This window comes from Panthera tigris, chromosome E1 (genome assembly GCF_018350195.1).
Source record: "Panthera tigris isolate Pti1 chromosome E1, P.tigris_Pti1_mat1.1, whole genome shotgun sequence".
NCBI classification, from domain to species: domain Eukaryota; kingdom Metazoa; phylum Chordata; class Mammalia; order Carnivora; family Felidae; genus Panthera; species Panthera tigris.
The window spans coordinates 34754104-34769595 of record NC_056673.1 but is presented as its reverse complement, the minus strand read 5'-3'; the positions used below and the strand labels follow the sequence as shown (position 1 = coordinate 34769595).

General features: G+C 55.8%; 1 protein-coding gene across 1 annotated transcript in view; it reads left to right on the top strand.

Moving 5' to 3' along the window:
- Positions 1 to 414: 414 nt before the first annotated feature.
- The window catches only part of ABCC3 (ATP binding cassette subfamily C member 3), a 32923-nt gene continuing 17845 nt past the window's right edge, over positions 415 to 15492 (top strand). The window contains 17 exon segments of the mRNA XM_042965451.1: positions 415 to 780; positions 1393 to 1518; positions 1739 to 1876; positions 2699 to 2824; positions 3037 to 3098; positions 3801 to 3932; positions 5160 to 5217; positions 5219 to 5352; positions 8529 to 8698; positions 8959 to 9084; positions 9087 to 9130; positions 10635 to 10831; positions 10940 to 11087; positions 11463 to 11550; positions 11939 to 12132; positions 12213 to 12300; positions 12303 to 12376. Of these exon segments, the coding sequence (XP_042821385.1) occupies positions 415 to 780; positions 1393 to 1518; positions 1739 to 1876; positions 2699 to 2824; positions 3037 to 3098; positions 3801 to 3932; positions 5160 to 5217; positions 5219 to 5352; positions 8529 to 8698; positions 8959 to 9084; positions 9087 to 9130; positions 10635 to 10831; positions 10940 to 11087; positions 11463 to 11550; positions 11939 to 12132; positions 12213 to 12300; positions 12303 to 12376 (2271 nt within the window).

The window sequence follows — 15492 nt, the reverse complement described above, 5'->3', positions numbered from 1 at the left end:
AGGTTCGTGAGTTCGAGCCCCGCCTCGGGCTCTGTGCTGACAGCTCAGAGCCTGGAGCCTGCTTCGGATTCTGTGTCTCCTTCACTCTCTGCCCCTCCCCCGCTCACGCTCTGTCTCTCTGTCTCTCAAAAATGAATAAAAAATAAAACACTGATTTTTTTTTTTTTTTAGAAGAGTGGAAATCTAGAATGGTGGAAAGGAGAGCAGTGGTTGCCTGCGAGGGATGGGCTGCAGAGGGGCCCAAGGGAGGTTGTGGAATGACGGAAATACCCTGTATCTTTCCCGCGGCAGTGGTTTTGCTGGTGTGTATGACAACCAAGCCCACCGGGTTGTGCACTTTGCACGGGCACACTTTATCGTGCTTTAACGATACCTCAATTAGAGAGAGAGGGAAATGAGAAAAGAGGGGCTACCATGGCCTCCCGGGAGAGCGCACACTCCTCCCAGCGCTTGCTCGCTTGCTCGCCGACCTCGTGTCATCTCCACGTGCCCTCTGACGCCCGGAGCAGGTGGAGTGCCTCTCTGGCCCAGCCACCTTCCTCCAGGGGGAGCCCCGTTCTGCGGCAGGCTGCCACAGCACCGAATTGTTCCCTCTGCCCCCAGGACGCCAATCTGTCTGTGCACACCGACGACCCGGACCTCACTCCCTGTTTCCAGAACTCCGTGCTGGCCTGGGTCCCCTGCATCTACCTGTAGGCCTCCCTGCCCTGCTACCTCTTCTATCTGCGGCACCATCACCGAGGCTATGTTATCCTCTCCCACCTCTCCAGGCTCAAGACGGTCAGGGGGTCAGGGATCTCTCGCGGGTGGGGCTGGGACCCGGAAGGTTCTGCTCATCACGATTCTCCCCCCCCCCCTCCCATCCCCCACCCTCGGTGGCTGAACGCTTTCCCAGCTACACCTGCCCCGCAGCTCAGGCCACGACAGCCTGCCAGCTGAGTCTGCGGTCAAATGAGATAGTCCCTGCTTGCGAAAGTTCAAGAAAGTTCTCTGGCAACACTCTCCCCGCCCCCGGGGCGCTTCTGGCCAGTGCACCACCTAGCCTCCGGGGCCAGACCCTGGGTAGGATAAAAGGACATCCTCCAGGGGCGCCTGGGTGGCTTAGCCAGTTAAGTGCCAGACTTCGGCTCTGGTCATGAACTCACAGTCCGTGGGTTCGAGCCCCGCATCGGGCTCTATGCTGACAGCTCAGAGCCTGGAGCCTGCTTCAGGTTCTGTATCTCCCTTTCTCACTCTCTGCCCCTCCCCTGCTTGTGTGTGCTCTCTGCCTCTGTCTCCCTCTCAAAAACAAAAAATAAACATAAAAAAAAAGATTGAAAAAAAAGGACATCCTCCGGTGGGAACCGTCCCTACTTTTGAAGGTGAGGTTTCCACCCTGTGCCCTGTTTGTAGGCCTTGGGCGTCCTGCTGTGGTGCATCTCCTGGGCTGACCTCTTCTACGCCTTCCATGGCCCGGTCCACGGCTGGGCCCCCGCCCCCATCTTCTTTGTCACCCCGTTGCTGGTGGGGGTCACCGTGGTCAGTGCGGGGCCCTGGAAGTTGATGGGGGAGGGTCTCCAGTGAGTTGTGGGACCGTGATAGGGGAGCCATGGGCTCCTTGGAGAGGGCCGGACACCTTAGCAGTGGGAAGAGGAAGGAGTGACCCCCCCAAAACATCTGGCCATGTGGGGTGGGGAGGACAGAGAAGGTCCAGATATCTGTGTACTCCGGCCCAGCCTTCCTTGCCCCCTCGGCACAGCTGCTGGCCACTCTGCTAATCCAGCATGAGCGGCTGCAGGGGGTACAGTCCCCAGGAGTCCTCATCATCTTCTGGTTCCCGTGCATGGTCTGTGCCATTGTCCCCTTCCGCTCCAAGATCCTGTCGGCCGTGGCAAAGGTAAGGGGCAAAAGGGGAACCTGCCAGGTGCAGCCCTATCTAGGGGATGGCCTCGGGGCTCAAGGTCACCGCCGGGTCCCAAGCTGCCCCTCCCCTGCTCCCAGGACCTCCCCTGCTGTTCAGTCCTTTCTACGTTGTCCCCTACTTGCTGTATCTGTGCTGGGAAGCAGACCAGGGAGCCGGGGGAGAGGGCTGGTGTCACACAAGGGAACGAGGCGGGACACGGCCATTGTGGGGCGTTCACCGGATACAGGGGGCCGTTCTGCCGCCACCACGGGCACCGCCACGTGCAGGGTCTGCCAGGGGCCTGTCAGCGTCTGCGTATTGGACACGTGTGTGCGGACGCGCACGGGTAGTCTGTCCTACCAGGAAGTCCTGTTGTCCTGCTCTCCCCTTTTCTTCCCATCCCCCTCACTTCTCTGGTCTTCGTCTTGACCTTTCCTGCGGTGGTGGGGTGCAAGATTCCTCCGTTTCCAGGGTGGGGGGCAGTCGAACGTGGTAGTGAAAGTGCAGGCTCAGAACATTCTACTCGCCCTCTCTGTGATCCTGGGCCAGTTGCTTCGCGATCATTTCCTCGATTGCAAACTGGATATCCCGAGATTTCCTACCCTGTGGGGAGGGTCAGACAAGGTGACTTCGGTGGGGTGCTTGGCGAGCCCTCACCGAACAGCGGCCCCTCGTGACCTCGCCCCATCTCTCGGAACCTTCTGGGTCCTGCATCCCACCCCGAGGGAGCCTGGCACCCCAAAGGACCCCGTGGGGGGCAGGACTGCAGGTCCAGGGTTGCCTGTGTCTGACGTCCCTCCCCACTCTCCCCTGCAGGGCAAGACCTCAGACCCCTTCCGCTTCGCCACCTTCTACATCTACTTCGCCCTGGTGCTTTTCGCTCTCATCCTGTCCTGCTTCAGGGAGCAGCCGCCATTTTTCTCCCCAAAGAATGTCGACCCTGTGAGTCTGCTATGGAGGCTGGGTGGCCGTGGGGTTTCCACAGCCCACTCCTCAGCCCAGCCCTTACCAGCAGCTCCCGTCCCTTCCAGTTCCTTCCATCCCCATGTCGTCCTTCCCTCCAGGAAGGAACGAGGGCCCCTGCTCCCTCTGCTCCGCTTCGGGAGGGTGGTGGGCACGCCAGAGTCTTCCTCTCCTACCCTCTCATCTTCTAGAACCCCTCCCCAGAGGTCAGCGCTGGCTTCTTCTCCTGCCTGTCTTTCTGGTGGTTCACAAAGTGAGTCCGCTCTCCCTCCGTGCTGGGCCAGAGGGAGGAGGAGAGGGGAGGTGGGGAGGAAGGGGAGCGGGCCACAAGTTGAGCCGGCTTGTTTCCCTGCCCCAAACCCTGACCCCAGAGGGCATTCGGGGCAGGCGAGGGTGAGGAAACCTGTCCATTTGGACCATTTGGACCATTTGGACTGGGGGCTGAGTGTAGAGGTCCAGCTGGCCCAGCTCCCATCCCAGCCCTGCATCTGGGCCTGTTCACAGGAACAGGCCCCGGGAGCTAGAGGGAAACTGTAATTACTTCCGAGCTCTTCCATCTGGGATAAGCTTACAGCTTGTCATTTCCTTGGCGGCCCCTCAGTGTGGCTTGAGCAGGATAATTGTGTCTGTGACCTGGGTGACAGCTCATTAACCACACCACACTGAGGAGGCACCTGGGTCTGGGACTCCATCCACCCGCACTTGTCCTCCCCCCGGGGCCACAGTCCGTGTGAATTTCATCACCAAGGCGCGAGGGTCAACATGGCATCTGGGGAAGAGGCGGAGACGGGGTGGGTAGGGATAGGAACTTGGGATGGGAGGCAGTGACCTCCAGGCTGTTCACTGTGGCCCGTGGCCATAGCCCTTCAGGGAGACTCTGGGGGCTCTGGAGACCCCGGTCCCTAGCTCTAGGCTGCTGAGCTCTGACCCCGCGTGGGCTTGCTGCCCGCCCCAGGACGGCCATCCTTGGCTACCGGCGCCCCCTGGAGGAGCAGGACCTCTGGACCCTGACCGAGGAGGACCGCTGGCAGGTGGTGGTGGACAGGCTGACGGAGGCATGGAAGAAGCAGCAGAAGCAGGCAGCGCGGTGAGGCCCTCCCTGGGTTCCCACATCCCAAGTCTCCTGCGGGGGAGGCGGGTAGCCCTGAGGCCGATCGCAGGGGTGGGGGTGGGGAGAAAAGCAGGTGCGGGCGGTCCTGAGGGGGGACGCCCGGGCCTGAGTGGGGCCAGCTCTCCCCAGCTCTTCTAATTCCAGGGAATAGCTGACACTTGCGTAGCACTTCGTCTGTCGCTACGTGGCCCTAAACACGTAGATTCACTCAATCTCTAACAGCCCTGCCGTGTGGGTTCTATTGTTTCCGTGTTACAAGTGGACGCTGAGGAGCGAGGGCCTAACAGGGCCCGCAAGGTCCCCGACTTGGTGGTGGCGGGGCTGGAACCCACCGGTGTCCGGACCCGCTGCTCTCACCGCTGTGCTATCGTGCCCGTCCTGAAAGGTGTTTTCCGGGGACTTCCCTCAGAAGGGGAAGGGTCAGGGGAAGAAGGTTGAGGCCAGCCCCTCTTCTCAATCCCGCCTCCTCCTGTCTGGAGGAAGGGACCGAAGAAGATGATCCTTGGACTGAAGGGCCTTCCCACTGGCAGTTTCCCATCAAAGACCCAGGGACCTGTCTGGCCACCCGCCCAACCAAGAGAGCTAGAGCTCCGAGTCCTCCTTCCCTACCCGTTTCTGACCCCAGGACTGAACCCCCTTCCCTCCCCCCCATAATTGGGGACCCAGGACCTCCGTGCCTTTTCAGCCCAGAGCCCCTGATTGGCAGCTGGCTGGTGGAGGAGCCAGGGACTTGGACTTAGTCTGTGGTGTCTCGGCTTCCTTAGTTCGGGGCCTCGGAGAAGACATACGGGCCCCCCAGTCTGCATGCTGCACCCCCTCTCTTCCCCTCCATGCCACCTTTACCCCCTCCCTGCCCAGCTCTTCAGTGACCAGGTCACTCGCCATCTCTCCCCTTGTCTCCCTTCCCTGTCGGCATCCTCCCTGGAGCCGTGCTGTGGAGGCAGGGAGAGGGCTGGAAATTGCTTGAGTTGTAGTCCTTGGGGGTAGTGGTTAAGGCAGCCCGTGACATAGCCTCATACGCCGGCAGACAGAGTCACTTGGGGAGTTCTCACCCGGAAGGTCATGTTGTCTGTCCCTCTGCCAGTCCTAAGAGCCAAGAAAGCAGGTCCGGGCACCCCCTGCTCCTCGCCAGGCCCCACTGGTGCTTGTCTCGTGGGGCACATGTGACCCTTCCTACCCACTGCTCCTTCCTCCCTGGACCAGACACAGGGCCGCGGTGGCATCTGGGAAGAGTGTGTCCGGTGAGGATGTGGTGCTGCTCGGGGGGCCGGCCCAGGCCCCGGGAGTCATCCTTCCCGCGGGCCGTGCTGGCCACCTGTGGTTTGGGCATCTTCACGAGCATCTGCTTCAAGTTGACCCAGGACCTGCTCTCCTTCGTCAATCCGCAGCTGCTCAGGTCTGACCACACTCACTCTTGCTGCCACCCTCCTGGGTAAGGGGCGCCGGCTGGCGTCCCTGAGGTCTGAGCGCAGAGGGACACCATGGGAAAGATCCCAGACCGGGACCGAAGGGGCTCTCCCCACTTGCTGTGTGGCCTTTGGCAAGTGACAATACCCCTGTGCCAGAGTTTCCCCAATTCACATCCAGCTCATCTTCATCGGGCACGTGCTATATGCCAGGCACCCTGGTGGGCAGATGGACAAACATCCTCTCTTCAACCCCCTGAACTCCAGCCAGGGGGTTCTTGCCAGTTGATAGGCTCTGTCGTCTGTCCCATGAGTGGCCTGGACCAGGGAAAGCTCTCAAATCGGGGGGTAAGAAGGAGGGCTACCCCGGCCGCTGAGCCCCCCAACACCTTGTCCCTCCACGTGTGCATCCGTGTATTCTCATTCAAAAAACAGCTGTTGAGCCCCCAGTGTACCAGAATGACGCTAGATACTAGGGATGCAGAGATCAAGAAAACACGGTGGGGGCGCCTGGGTGGCTCAGTCGGTTAAGCGTCCGACTTCAGCTCAGGTCACGATCTCACGGTCCGTGAGTTCGAGCCCCGCGTCGGGCTCTGGGCTGATGGCTCGGAGCCTGGAGCCTGCTTCCGATTCTGTGTCTCCCTCTCTCTCTGCCCCTCCCCCGTTCATGCTCTGTCTCTCTCTGTCTCAAAAATAAATAAAAAAACGTTAAAAAAAATAAAAAAAAAAAACACACAGTGGAAGACCAATGTGGGAATCCATTAGAGCACTGTGCAGACAGAGGTAGACTCGGGTGTCTGGAAATCCCTAGGAGGGACAAGGAGGCCAGGCTGGGAAGGAGCAACAGCGGGTGCACTTGCTTCCAGGAGAGGTCAGCAAGGTGAGAAGGACAGTCAGGTGTTGGTCGACTAGATGAGGAAGGAGGAGAAAGTTCAGCGCATGCAGAGTCACAAAGGCCTCCGCCGACATGACTCAAGAACTCCGGGTATTTCTGGAGGAAAGGGTGACCCGAGGGAGGGAGAGAGAGGGAGAGCCAAGGAAATCCTTGGAAGATTTGAAGCCGGGGGAGGGGCATCTGGTTTGCATTTCAGAAGGACCCCTCTGTCAGGGGATGTAGGTCCAGGTGGTGGGATGGAGGTGGGCCAACCAGGTCAGAGGAGAGTCCAGGCCAGGAATGAGATACGATTCAGGAGCTGCTGGGGAATTGGGTGTGTGCCAGGGAGAGGGAGGGGTCGTGGGCCACCTGGCTGTCGGATCTTTCTCTGAGATGATGAATGCAGCAGGAGGAGGGGGCTGGGCACCAGGCAAGGTGGTGAGTTGAGTCTTGGCTACGTTGGAGTCAAGGTGCTGGGGGACATTGTCCCAGGGGGACATTCCCAGCTAGCTGGAGACCACAGTTTCAGAGCCATCAGGTAGAGGCCCAGGGTCAAGTATCTGTGGCTGGGCTCTCCCAGAGAACTCATGTCGGTGGCCCCAGACAGAGCCCTAGGGAACTGTGACAGGTAAGGGGTGAGCAGAAGGCTGGCTTGGAAGGGCGAGAGCTGGGGAAAGAGCCAGTCGTGGAGCAGAGCACAGAGAATGCTTCTGGCAGAAAGCATGGCCTCCAGTGCAGCAGGTTGGCCGGTGAAATAGAGCCTGAGGGAGACAACGTGGGGTTTGTTAGTGCCGAGAATAGAGGCTGAGAACGAGGGGAAGGACCTAGAGCAGTGGGTCTGCCTTGGAGAGCAGGGGCTAGGGAGGTCTAGAAAGTTCCCATAAGGAAAACACATTCATTTCCTATGGCTGCTGGGACAAATTGCCACAAACTAGGTGGGGAGGGGCCTTAAAACAACAGGAACTTACCGTCTCACAGTTCTGGAGGCCAGAAGTCTGAAATCAAGATGTTGGCAGGGTTGGCCCCTCCTAGAGGTTCTGAATGAGAATCTGTACTGTGCCTCCTAGCTTCTTGTGGTTGCTGGCAATCCTTGGCCTCCGCTTGTAGACACATCACTCCCATGTCGGCCTCCAGCATTCTCCCCAGTGTGTGTGTGTGTGTGTGTGTGTGTGTGTACACGTGCATGTGCACATATCTGTGTGTGCACTCACATCCGTGGGTCTCTGTGTGCAAATCCCCTTCTCCTTCTCTTATAAAGACACCGGTCCCTGGATTAGAGCCCACCCGACTCCAGTATGACCTCATTCTAACTTGATTACATCCGTAGAGACCTTATTTTTGAATAAGGTCGAATTCGCAGGTACCGGAGGTTAGGACCGGAACATCTTTTTTGGGGGGAGACACAGTCAACACGCAGCAAAAGGAGAGGCCTGTCTACACCTCGGGAGGTAGCTCCATGAGGTCGAGGGGAGGTTTGTCCCAACATGGAAGAGACTTGGTCATGCCGGTGAGTGAAGGTACAGAGCCGCCAGCAGGGATGAAGATCTTGATGGTCCAGAAAGGGTGGCAATGAAGGAGCGTGTTGCTGAGCAGGTGGATGGGAGTCAGGGCTCAGCGGGGCAGGATCAGGCTCGGAAAGCCAGAAGAAAAAGAAGAGAGCAAGTGTTTGGAGGGAAGTCCGTGGTTGTCAGGGAGTTCTCAATGGGCGGTTAAGTGGTAAGACACGAGCGGGGCGGCTACTGAGTGGGGTGGGGAGTGGGGGCAGTGAGAAGGTTAGAGACAAGAGGTGCAGAGGGCCAGGGGACAAGAGGTAGATTAGCGCCCTGGAGAAGGTCACCAGCAGCACCGGGGGCCACTGATGTTGGAAAGGCTGGATTTGAGGGGGAGAGTCTGTGGGGTCGTGTGGTAGGTTCTAGAGCCTTCAGCAGCCAAGGAGAAGGTGCAGGAAAGTCAAAGCTATGGACATGTGGCATTTCTTCCTGCCACGTGGTCCAAGAGGCAAGAAAGGCAGGCAGGCAGGCTCGCAGGGAGAGAGTGATAGAAGCAGTGGGCCGCAGCGCCATGGCAGGTGGGAAAAGAGGTGAGGGCAGAAGGGACAGAAGATGGGGGGGTCATGGTCTTAAGGTGGCATAGGGCTGAGCCGGGGTGTGGGGGTGGTCTGGGTGGGGGTGTGGAGGGCCAGCAGCCCCTGCCTGGGAGAGTGGAGGCTAAGGGTGGGAGGGGAGGGCGGCAGGAGAAGGAGTGGCCTGGGGGACCCCTCCCCGCTCTCATGCCTCTCTCCTCTCCTTGCAGCATCCGGATCAGGTTTATTTCAAACCCCGTGGCCCCCACCTGGTGGGGTTTCCCGGTGGCCGGGCTGATGTTTGCGTGCCCTGTGATGCAGACTCTGCTCTCACAACAGTATCTCCACTGTATCTATGTGACGGTGTTGAGGCTTCGTTCGGCGATCACAGGTGTCACAGGTGTCCACTGGAACAGGGTGCCGGGGGGCCTGGGTGTGAGTCTGACTATCCTTGGCTGGCCGGCTGTAGTCGCCTTCCTGTGTGTCTGGACTCCTTCCTCTGTTTGCCTCTTTGTTCCTAGCTTTTGACATTGTCTGATGGCCGGGGGCTTCTGCACCTGTTTTCGTATTTGGCCTTTTTCCGTATGTTTGCTTCTCACTCTCTGTTGGGCTGACTACCATCTCTTGCTTCCTGCCCAGCTCCACGTTTCTGATCCATAGGCCTCTGTCCGTCTGTGGGGGTCTGTGCACATTCTTTAGGTATTTGTCTTATCGATCCACCCATGCCTCCTCAGAACCTGGGTCCTTCCATCTTGGCTGGGGTGGCTTTAATCGTCTTGCTGGTCCCACTAATGGAGCTGTGGCCATGAAGATGCGTGCCTTACAGGTAGGCGCTATCACGGGTCTGCTGCTCCTGCCTGGAGCACCCGGCCAAGGTGCCTGGGGGAGGGCCTTCCCTAACCTGGGGCCCCTCAGTTGCCTTGCTTACTGAGGAAGGATGGCTATAAGCCGCTTCCACAAACCTTAGCTCACTGCAACCTCATGACAGCCCTGAGAGGGCTCTAGCCACATTCTCGTGTAGCAGCTGAGAAATCAAAGCCCAGAGAGATAAGGGCAGTCCAGAATCAGGGCGAGCCGGGCCTCAAACCTGCGTCCAGAATCAGGGCGAGCCGGGCCTCAAACCTGCGTCTTCCGGTCTTTTTTTTAATTTTTTTTTTTTAACGTTTATTTATTTTTGAGACAGAGAGAGACAGAGCATGAAGGGGGGGAGGGTCAGAGAGAGAGGGAGACACAGAATCAGAAGCAGGCTCCGGGCTCTGAGCTGTCAGCACAGAGCCCGACGCGGGGCTCGAACTCACGGAGCGCGAGATCACGACCTGAGCCGAAGTCGGACGCTTAACCGACTGAGCCACCCAGGCGCCCCTGCGTCTTCCGGTCTAATGAGAGCCTTCTCCCACCACACTGTGCTCAGTGTAAATAGTCGTCCAAGCCTTCATTTTCAAATGTTTATTGAAGTCTTCAGTAGCCTCCCACTGTGCGTAGAATAAATGACAAACTCCCCATGACCACCCACCAGGCCCCTGCCCACCTGCAAGTCCTCACCCCCCAGGGCATGGCCAAGTGGCAGCCACTCTGGCCTTCTTTCTTTTCTCCAAAGCACCAAGCTACGCGTACCTCTGGGCCCCCCCACCCACTGTTCCCTGCCATGCGTCTCATCCCTTCCTTGCTTGCTCACTCCTCCCCATTGTTCCCCAGCATAAACTCTGAGTTCCCAGTCCCCGCCCCATTACTCTCCCACAGAGTCCCACGTACTGATTTACTAAGCATTTACTTAGTTAATGTTTGCTTCCTGTTGGCCTCCCCCGTCAGACTGTCAGCTTCATGATGGCCGGGGCCTCGCTTGAGTTGTTCATCATTATGTGCCGCGTGTCTGACACGTGGCCTGGCACAGAGTAGGCATGCAACGAATAGGGCTGAATGGATACAAGTCGGGCTGCCGTGCCCTGGGTTAGGGCCTGGGGAAACAAAGAGAAAGTTAAGCGGTCTGCACCCTCAGGAGGCCCCCAGTCTGACTGTGGAGTCCTGCGCGCGCAGGGATTTCCACGGGAACGAAAGAGAAGAACAACGTGGCTTAGAAACCCAGCAAAGGGGGCAGAGGATGCTGCCTGGGAGGGTCAGTGATGGAAGCACTGAGGCTGGAGTTGGACTCTGTGGGCGGAGGAGAGGGCGCAGCTGGGCTGAGGGGCAGCTCGGGCCATGCGGAAGGACGAGGGGGGGAATGGGAGCCGTCTGAATGGCTGCGGTGCGTGCCAGGGCACGGAAGGTAGGAACCCCAGTGGGGAGGGGTCTGGGGAGGAGAGCAGGGCGTGTCACTGCCACTCTTCCCACGGGCGGAGCAAATGAAGTTCAAGGACTCGTGCACCAAGCTGATGAGTGAGATCCTGGGTGGCTTCAAGGTGCTGAAGCTGTATGCCTGGGAACCCGTTTTCTTGGGGAGGGTGGAGGGCATCCGGGAGGACGAGCTCCGGATACTACGCCGGTCTGCCTACCTCCAAGCCATATCCGCGTTCACCTGGGTCTGCACCCCCTTCCTGGTGAGGCTCTCCCCCGACCGGGCCTGGCCCCCCACCTCCCACCTGGCCAGCCCAGGCCTCTGGACTCAACAGATTCCATTCTGACACTCGCCCTCCACCCCTGCCCCGGTGACCCTGATTACCCTTGGGGTCTATGTGTCCGTGGACCAGAACAACGTGCTAGATGCCGAGAAGGCCTTTGTGTCTGGGTCCCTGTTCAATATTTTAAAGACTCCCCGGAACCTGCGGCCCCAGATAATCAGCAGCCTGGTCCAGGTAACCCCGGGTAAGGCTGGGGGTTCTGCGGGAGGTAGGGCAGGCTGTTAGGGTCAGGGGACAATCCAGGAGAATTATTGGAATTGAGGGGGCGGGCAGTTGGCATGAGGTCATTAGAACCAGGGGTCATTTGGAGACAGAGGAAGAGAGGAAAGGTCCCTGGAAACATGGATTCTGAAGACAACCTCCTCGTACCAACCTAGACCCTATTCTTGGCAGTGGGTGCCAGAGAAGACTCAGTCGTAGGGTGGGGGGTGTCCAGCACCCCGTCTGGGTCTTTAGGGGGCCCTGCCTCTCCCAGGAAGTCCGGGCCAGGCAAGTGTGGGAGCGGGTGGGGGAAGGGAGAGCTTCCTGGGCTGACTCACTCTCCGGCAGATCAGTTTGTCTCTGAAAGGGATCCAGCATTTCCTGAGCCAAGATGAACTTGACCCCCACTGTGTGGAAAGAAAGACCATCACCCCAGGTCCAGACACCCTCTACCTGGGCTGCCCTTGCCCCAGACCCTGCTCCAGAAAATCTTCTGTTCCAAGCTTTTAACTTATCCGTTTCTTCTTCCTGTCTTCCCACCGGCCCCGCCTTCTCCCTCCCTTTGTGCAGTCCCTCACCGGGCCTCCCCCACTTTTTTTTCCTTTCTTAGGCCTCCCTGCCCCTCCCCCCCCCCCCCCCCCCCCCCCCCGCCAAGCTTCCCGGCCTTCTCACATTGGCCCCTCCCCCCAGGGCTCCCCCCACCTCTCCCTCCTCTCACCCCCCCCACCCCCAACTCCTTCCACTCCCATCTTTGGCTTGGAAACCAGAAAGAGCCTCAACTTGTCAAGGTGGTATCTGAAAGGGAGGAGGGCTTGAGTCTCTAGGTGAGAGGTTGGGGAAGGAAATCCCAATCCCTACCTCTGACTGGGTTCCTGGACTCCTTGCCCTCAGTCTAGACATCCAGGTGCCGAAAGGGGCACTGGTGGCCGTGGTGGGGCCTGTGGGCTGTGGGAAGTCCTCCCTGGTGTCTGCCCTGCTGGGAGAGATGGAGAAACTGGAAGGCACGGTGTGTGTGAAGGTGAGAGAGGGTACAACTCCCGGGAAGGGCCGCTTGGCCAGGCCTGGGGTACACCCTGAGGTAGCTTCTCCTCCGGCCAGGGCTCTGTGGCCTACGTGCCCCAGCAGGCATGGATCCAGAATTGCACTCTTCAGGAAGACATACTGTTTGGCCGAGCCCTGGACCCCAAGCTCTGGAAGCCTGTGCCTTGCTAGCTGACCTGGAGTTGCTGCCTGCCGGGGACCAGACAGAGATTGGAGAGAAGGTACAGGGTCCCCTCCCATCCTCTAGGGAGTCAGCACATACAGCTCCCCACCTTAGCCCAGCTCAGGTCCATAAATGAATTCAATCCTTCCTTCCTTCCTTCCTTCCTTCCTTCCTTCCTTCCTTCCTTCCTTCCCACATTCATGTTAATCACCCAGCTCTGTGCTTGGCAATGGGGGAACGGGTCTACGACTGGGGTAGGCTGACTTATGAACAGGTAGGGGGTGTAGAATGCGCTGGGGACCAGGCCGGAAGCTGGTGCAGGGGACAAGGAGGGAAGTGAGGGTGGGCAGAGCTGCATAAGGAAGGGCGTCACTTTTGAGCTGAATCTTAACAGCTGAGGAAAAAGAGCTCATCGTCCATTCATTCATTATCAGATTTTATTACATACCTACTGCATGCCAGACTGTCTTACATGGCAACGAATACCAGACTAAAATCTCTGCCCTTTATATCACTTATATTCTAGTGGGGGAAAGAGAGGATAAGCAAGATAAATGTATATTATTTATTATAATATTAATATAATATTATATACTATTGTATTATATTAATATTATATTATATTATATTAATTTGGACTTAATTAATATTAAGTCCTATATTAATATAATATAATATTATTTATAAAATATATATTAGATAAATGTTAAGGGGAAAGAATGAAACAGGAAAGGGATATAGGAATATGTACAGGGCTGTATTGTTAGGATGCCTTGGGAAAGCCTCACTGAGAACAAAGTGAGGAAGTAGTCCATATCTGGGGGTGTGGAGCCCCATCTGGGGACATTTGAGGCAGAGAGAGCAGTAAGTGCAAAGGCCCTGAGGCCTTTGTGTTGAAGCAGTCAGGATCCACATAGAGTCCAGTGCGGCTGGAGTGGAGCGAGCTGGGGTGAGGAGTAGGTGAAGCCACTGAGGTATCCAGGCAGCCAGGTCATGTAAGGCCTTGTGGGCTTTTATCAAGAGTGATGGAAAGTCTTCGAAGGTGTGAGCCAAGGAACAGTGATGGGACCGGCATTCCAGGGCAGTTTGGTGCGAGCAGAGGTTTGGAAGAGGTGGGGAGGGTACAGGGCAAGGCAGAACCTTAAAAACCTTAGTGAAGGTTTTGGCCTATACCCTAAAAACCACGGGGCCCCAGTGAAATTTTTTAAATTAATTTATTTTTAATTTTTGCCAAATTTACACACCATAAAATTTACCATCTTAGCCATTTTTAATGGTACAGGTCAGTCGCGGTAAGTATATTCACCTTGTTGGATAGCCAAGTGCAAAACTCTTTTCATCTTGCCCTGTGCCCATGTAAACAATTCCCCATGCACCCCGCTCCCCTCAGCCCCTGGCAACTGTCATTCTACTTCCTGTCCCTAGGAAGTTGACTACTCCAGGTACATCATATAAATGGAATCCTACAGCATGATACCTGCTTTGTGTGTGTGTGTGTGTGTGTGTGTGTGTGTGTGTGACTGGCTTATTTCACTTCGCATACTATCCTCAAGGTTCATTCATGTTGTTACCTGTGTCAGAATCTCTTTCCTTTTTAAGGTCAATATTTTATTATGCATATGGGTCACATTTTGCTTATCCATTCACCTGTCAGGGGACACTTGGATTGCTTCCACCTGTTAGCTATGGTGAATGCTACTACTCTGAACACGGGCATGCAAATATCTTTTGGAGACCCTACTTCCGATTCTTCTGAGTATGTACCCAGAAGTGGGATTGCTAAGTCACGAGGTAATTCTATTTTTTGAGCAAATGCCATGCCGTTCTCCGTCACGGCTGCACCATTTTATATTCCCACTAACCGTGCAGGAGGATTTCACCCTCCGCACATCCTGGCCAACGCTGTCGTTTTCTTGGGGGGAGCGGGTGTTTGGTTTTTGACAGCGGCCATTCTCATGGCTGCGAGATGGTATTTCATTGTGGTTTGGACTCGCGTTTCCCTAGTGATTAGTGATGCTGAGCATCTTGTGTTTCTTGCCATTTGAAGATTTTTCTTTGGAGGACTATCTATTCAAGTCCTTTGCTCATTAAAAAAAAATTTTTTTTTAATGTTTATTTATTTTTTTGAGAGAGAGACAGAGACAAAGCAAGGGAGGGGCAGAGAGAGAGGGAGACACAGAATCCCAAGCAGGCTCCAGGCTCTGAGCTGTCGGCACAGAGCCCGATGCGGGGCTCAAACCCATGCACCATGAGATCATGACCTGAGCCGAAGTCAGACGCTTAACTGACTGAGCCACCCAGGCATCTGCCCCAAGTCCTTTGCTCATTTTTAATCCAGTTGTTTGTCTTTCTGTTGTTGATGTGCAGGAGTTCCTTATGTAGACTGGATATTAACCCCTTATCAGGTTTATGAGTCGCAAATATTTTCTTCTCTTCTGAAAGTTGCCTTTTCACTCCGTGGATCGTGTCCTTTGATGCGCAAAAGTTTTCAATTTTAATGTGATCCGATATATCTTGTTTTACTTTTACTGCCTGTGCTTTTAGTGTCATATCCAAAAAAAATCATCGCCAAACCTGATGAAACTCTCCTCCTATGCTTTCTTCTAAGAGTTTTACAGTTTCTGCTCAGGAGGTTTTTCACACTGACGATTTTGGTATGTATTCCCTCAAAACAGACATTCCCTAACATAACTATACTTGAATTATCAAAATCAAGAAACTTAACATTGACACGAGACTATTATTTAATTTACTGTCTGTATTCACATGTTCTCATTTGTCCCCGTACATGTCTTTTTTAGCTGTTTTCTTTCCTGGGCGAGGATCCAGTCCAGGATCACGAGCTATAGTTAGTTGTCACATTTCTTTATTCTCTGTCAATCTGGAGAATTCCTCAGGCTTTGTCTTTCAGGACCTTGACAGTTTTGAAGACTGCAGGCCAGCTATTTTGTAGAATGTCTCTCAATTTGAACACAATTGGGTTAGATTGTATGTTGGGGGTGGGGGGGGGAAGTGTCAAAGAAGTAATATTATGTCCTTACTGGTGCATCATAGCAGGAGACACATGTCAGTTCGTACCTTATTGGCAATGCTAACTTTGATCGCTTGATTGAGGTCGTGTCTTTCATTGGTGATTTCATTCACAACGTTCACTGATGATTCTTGCCTGAGTCA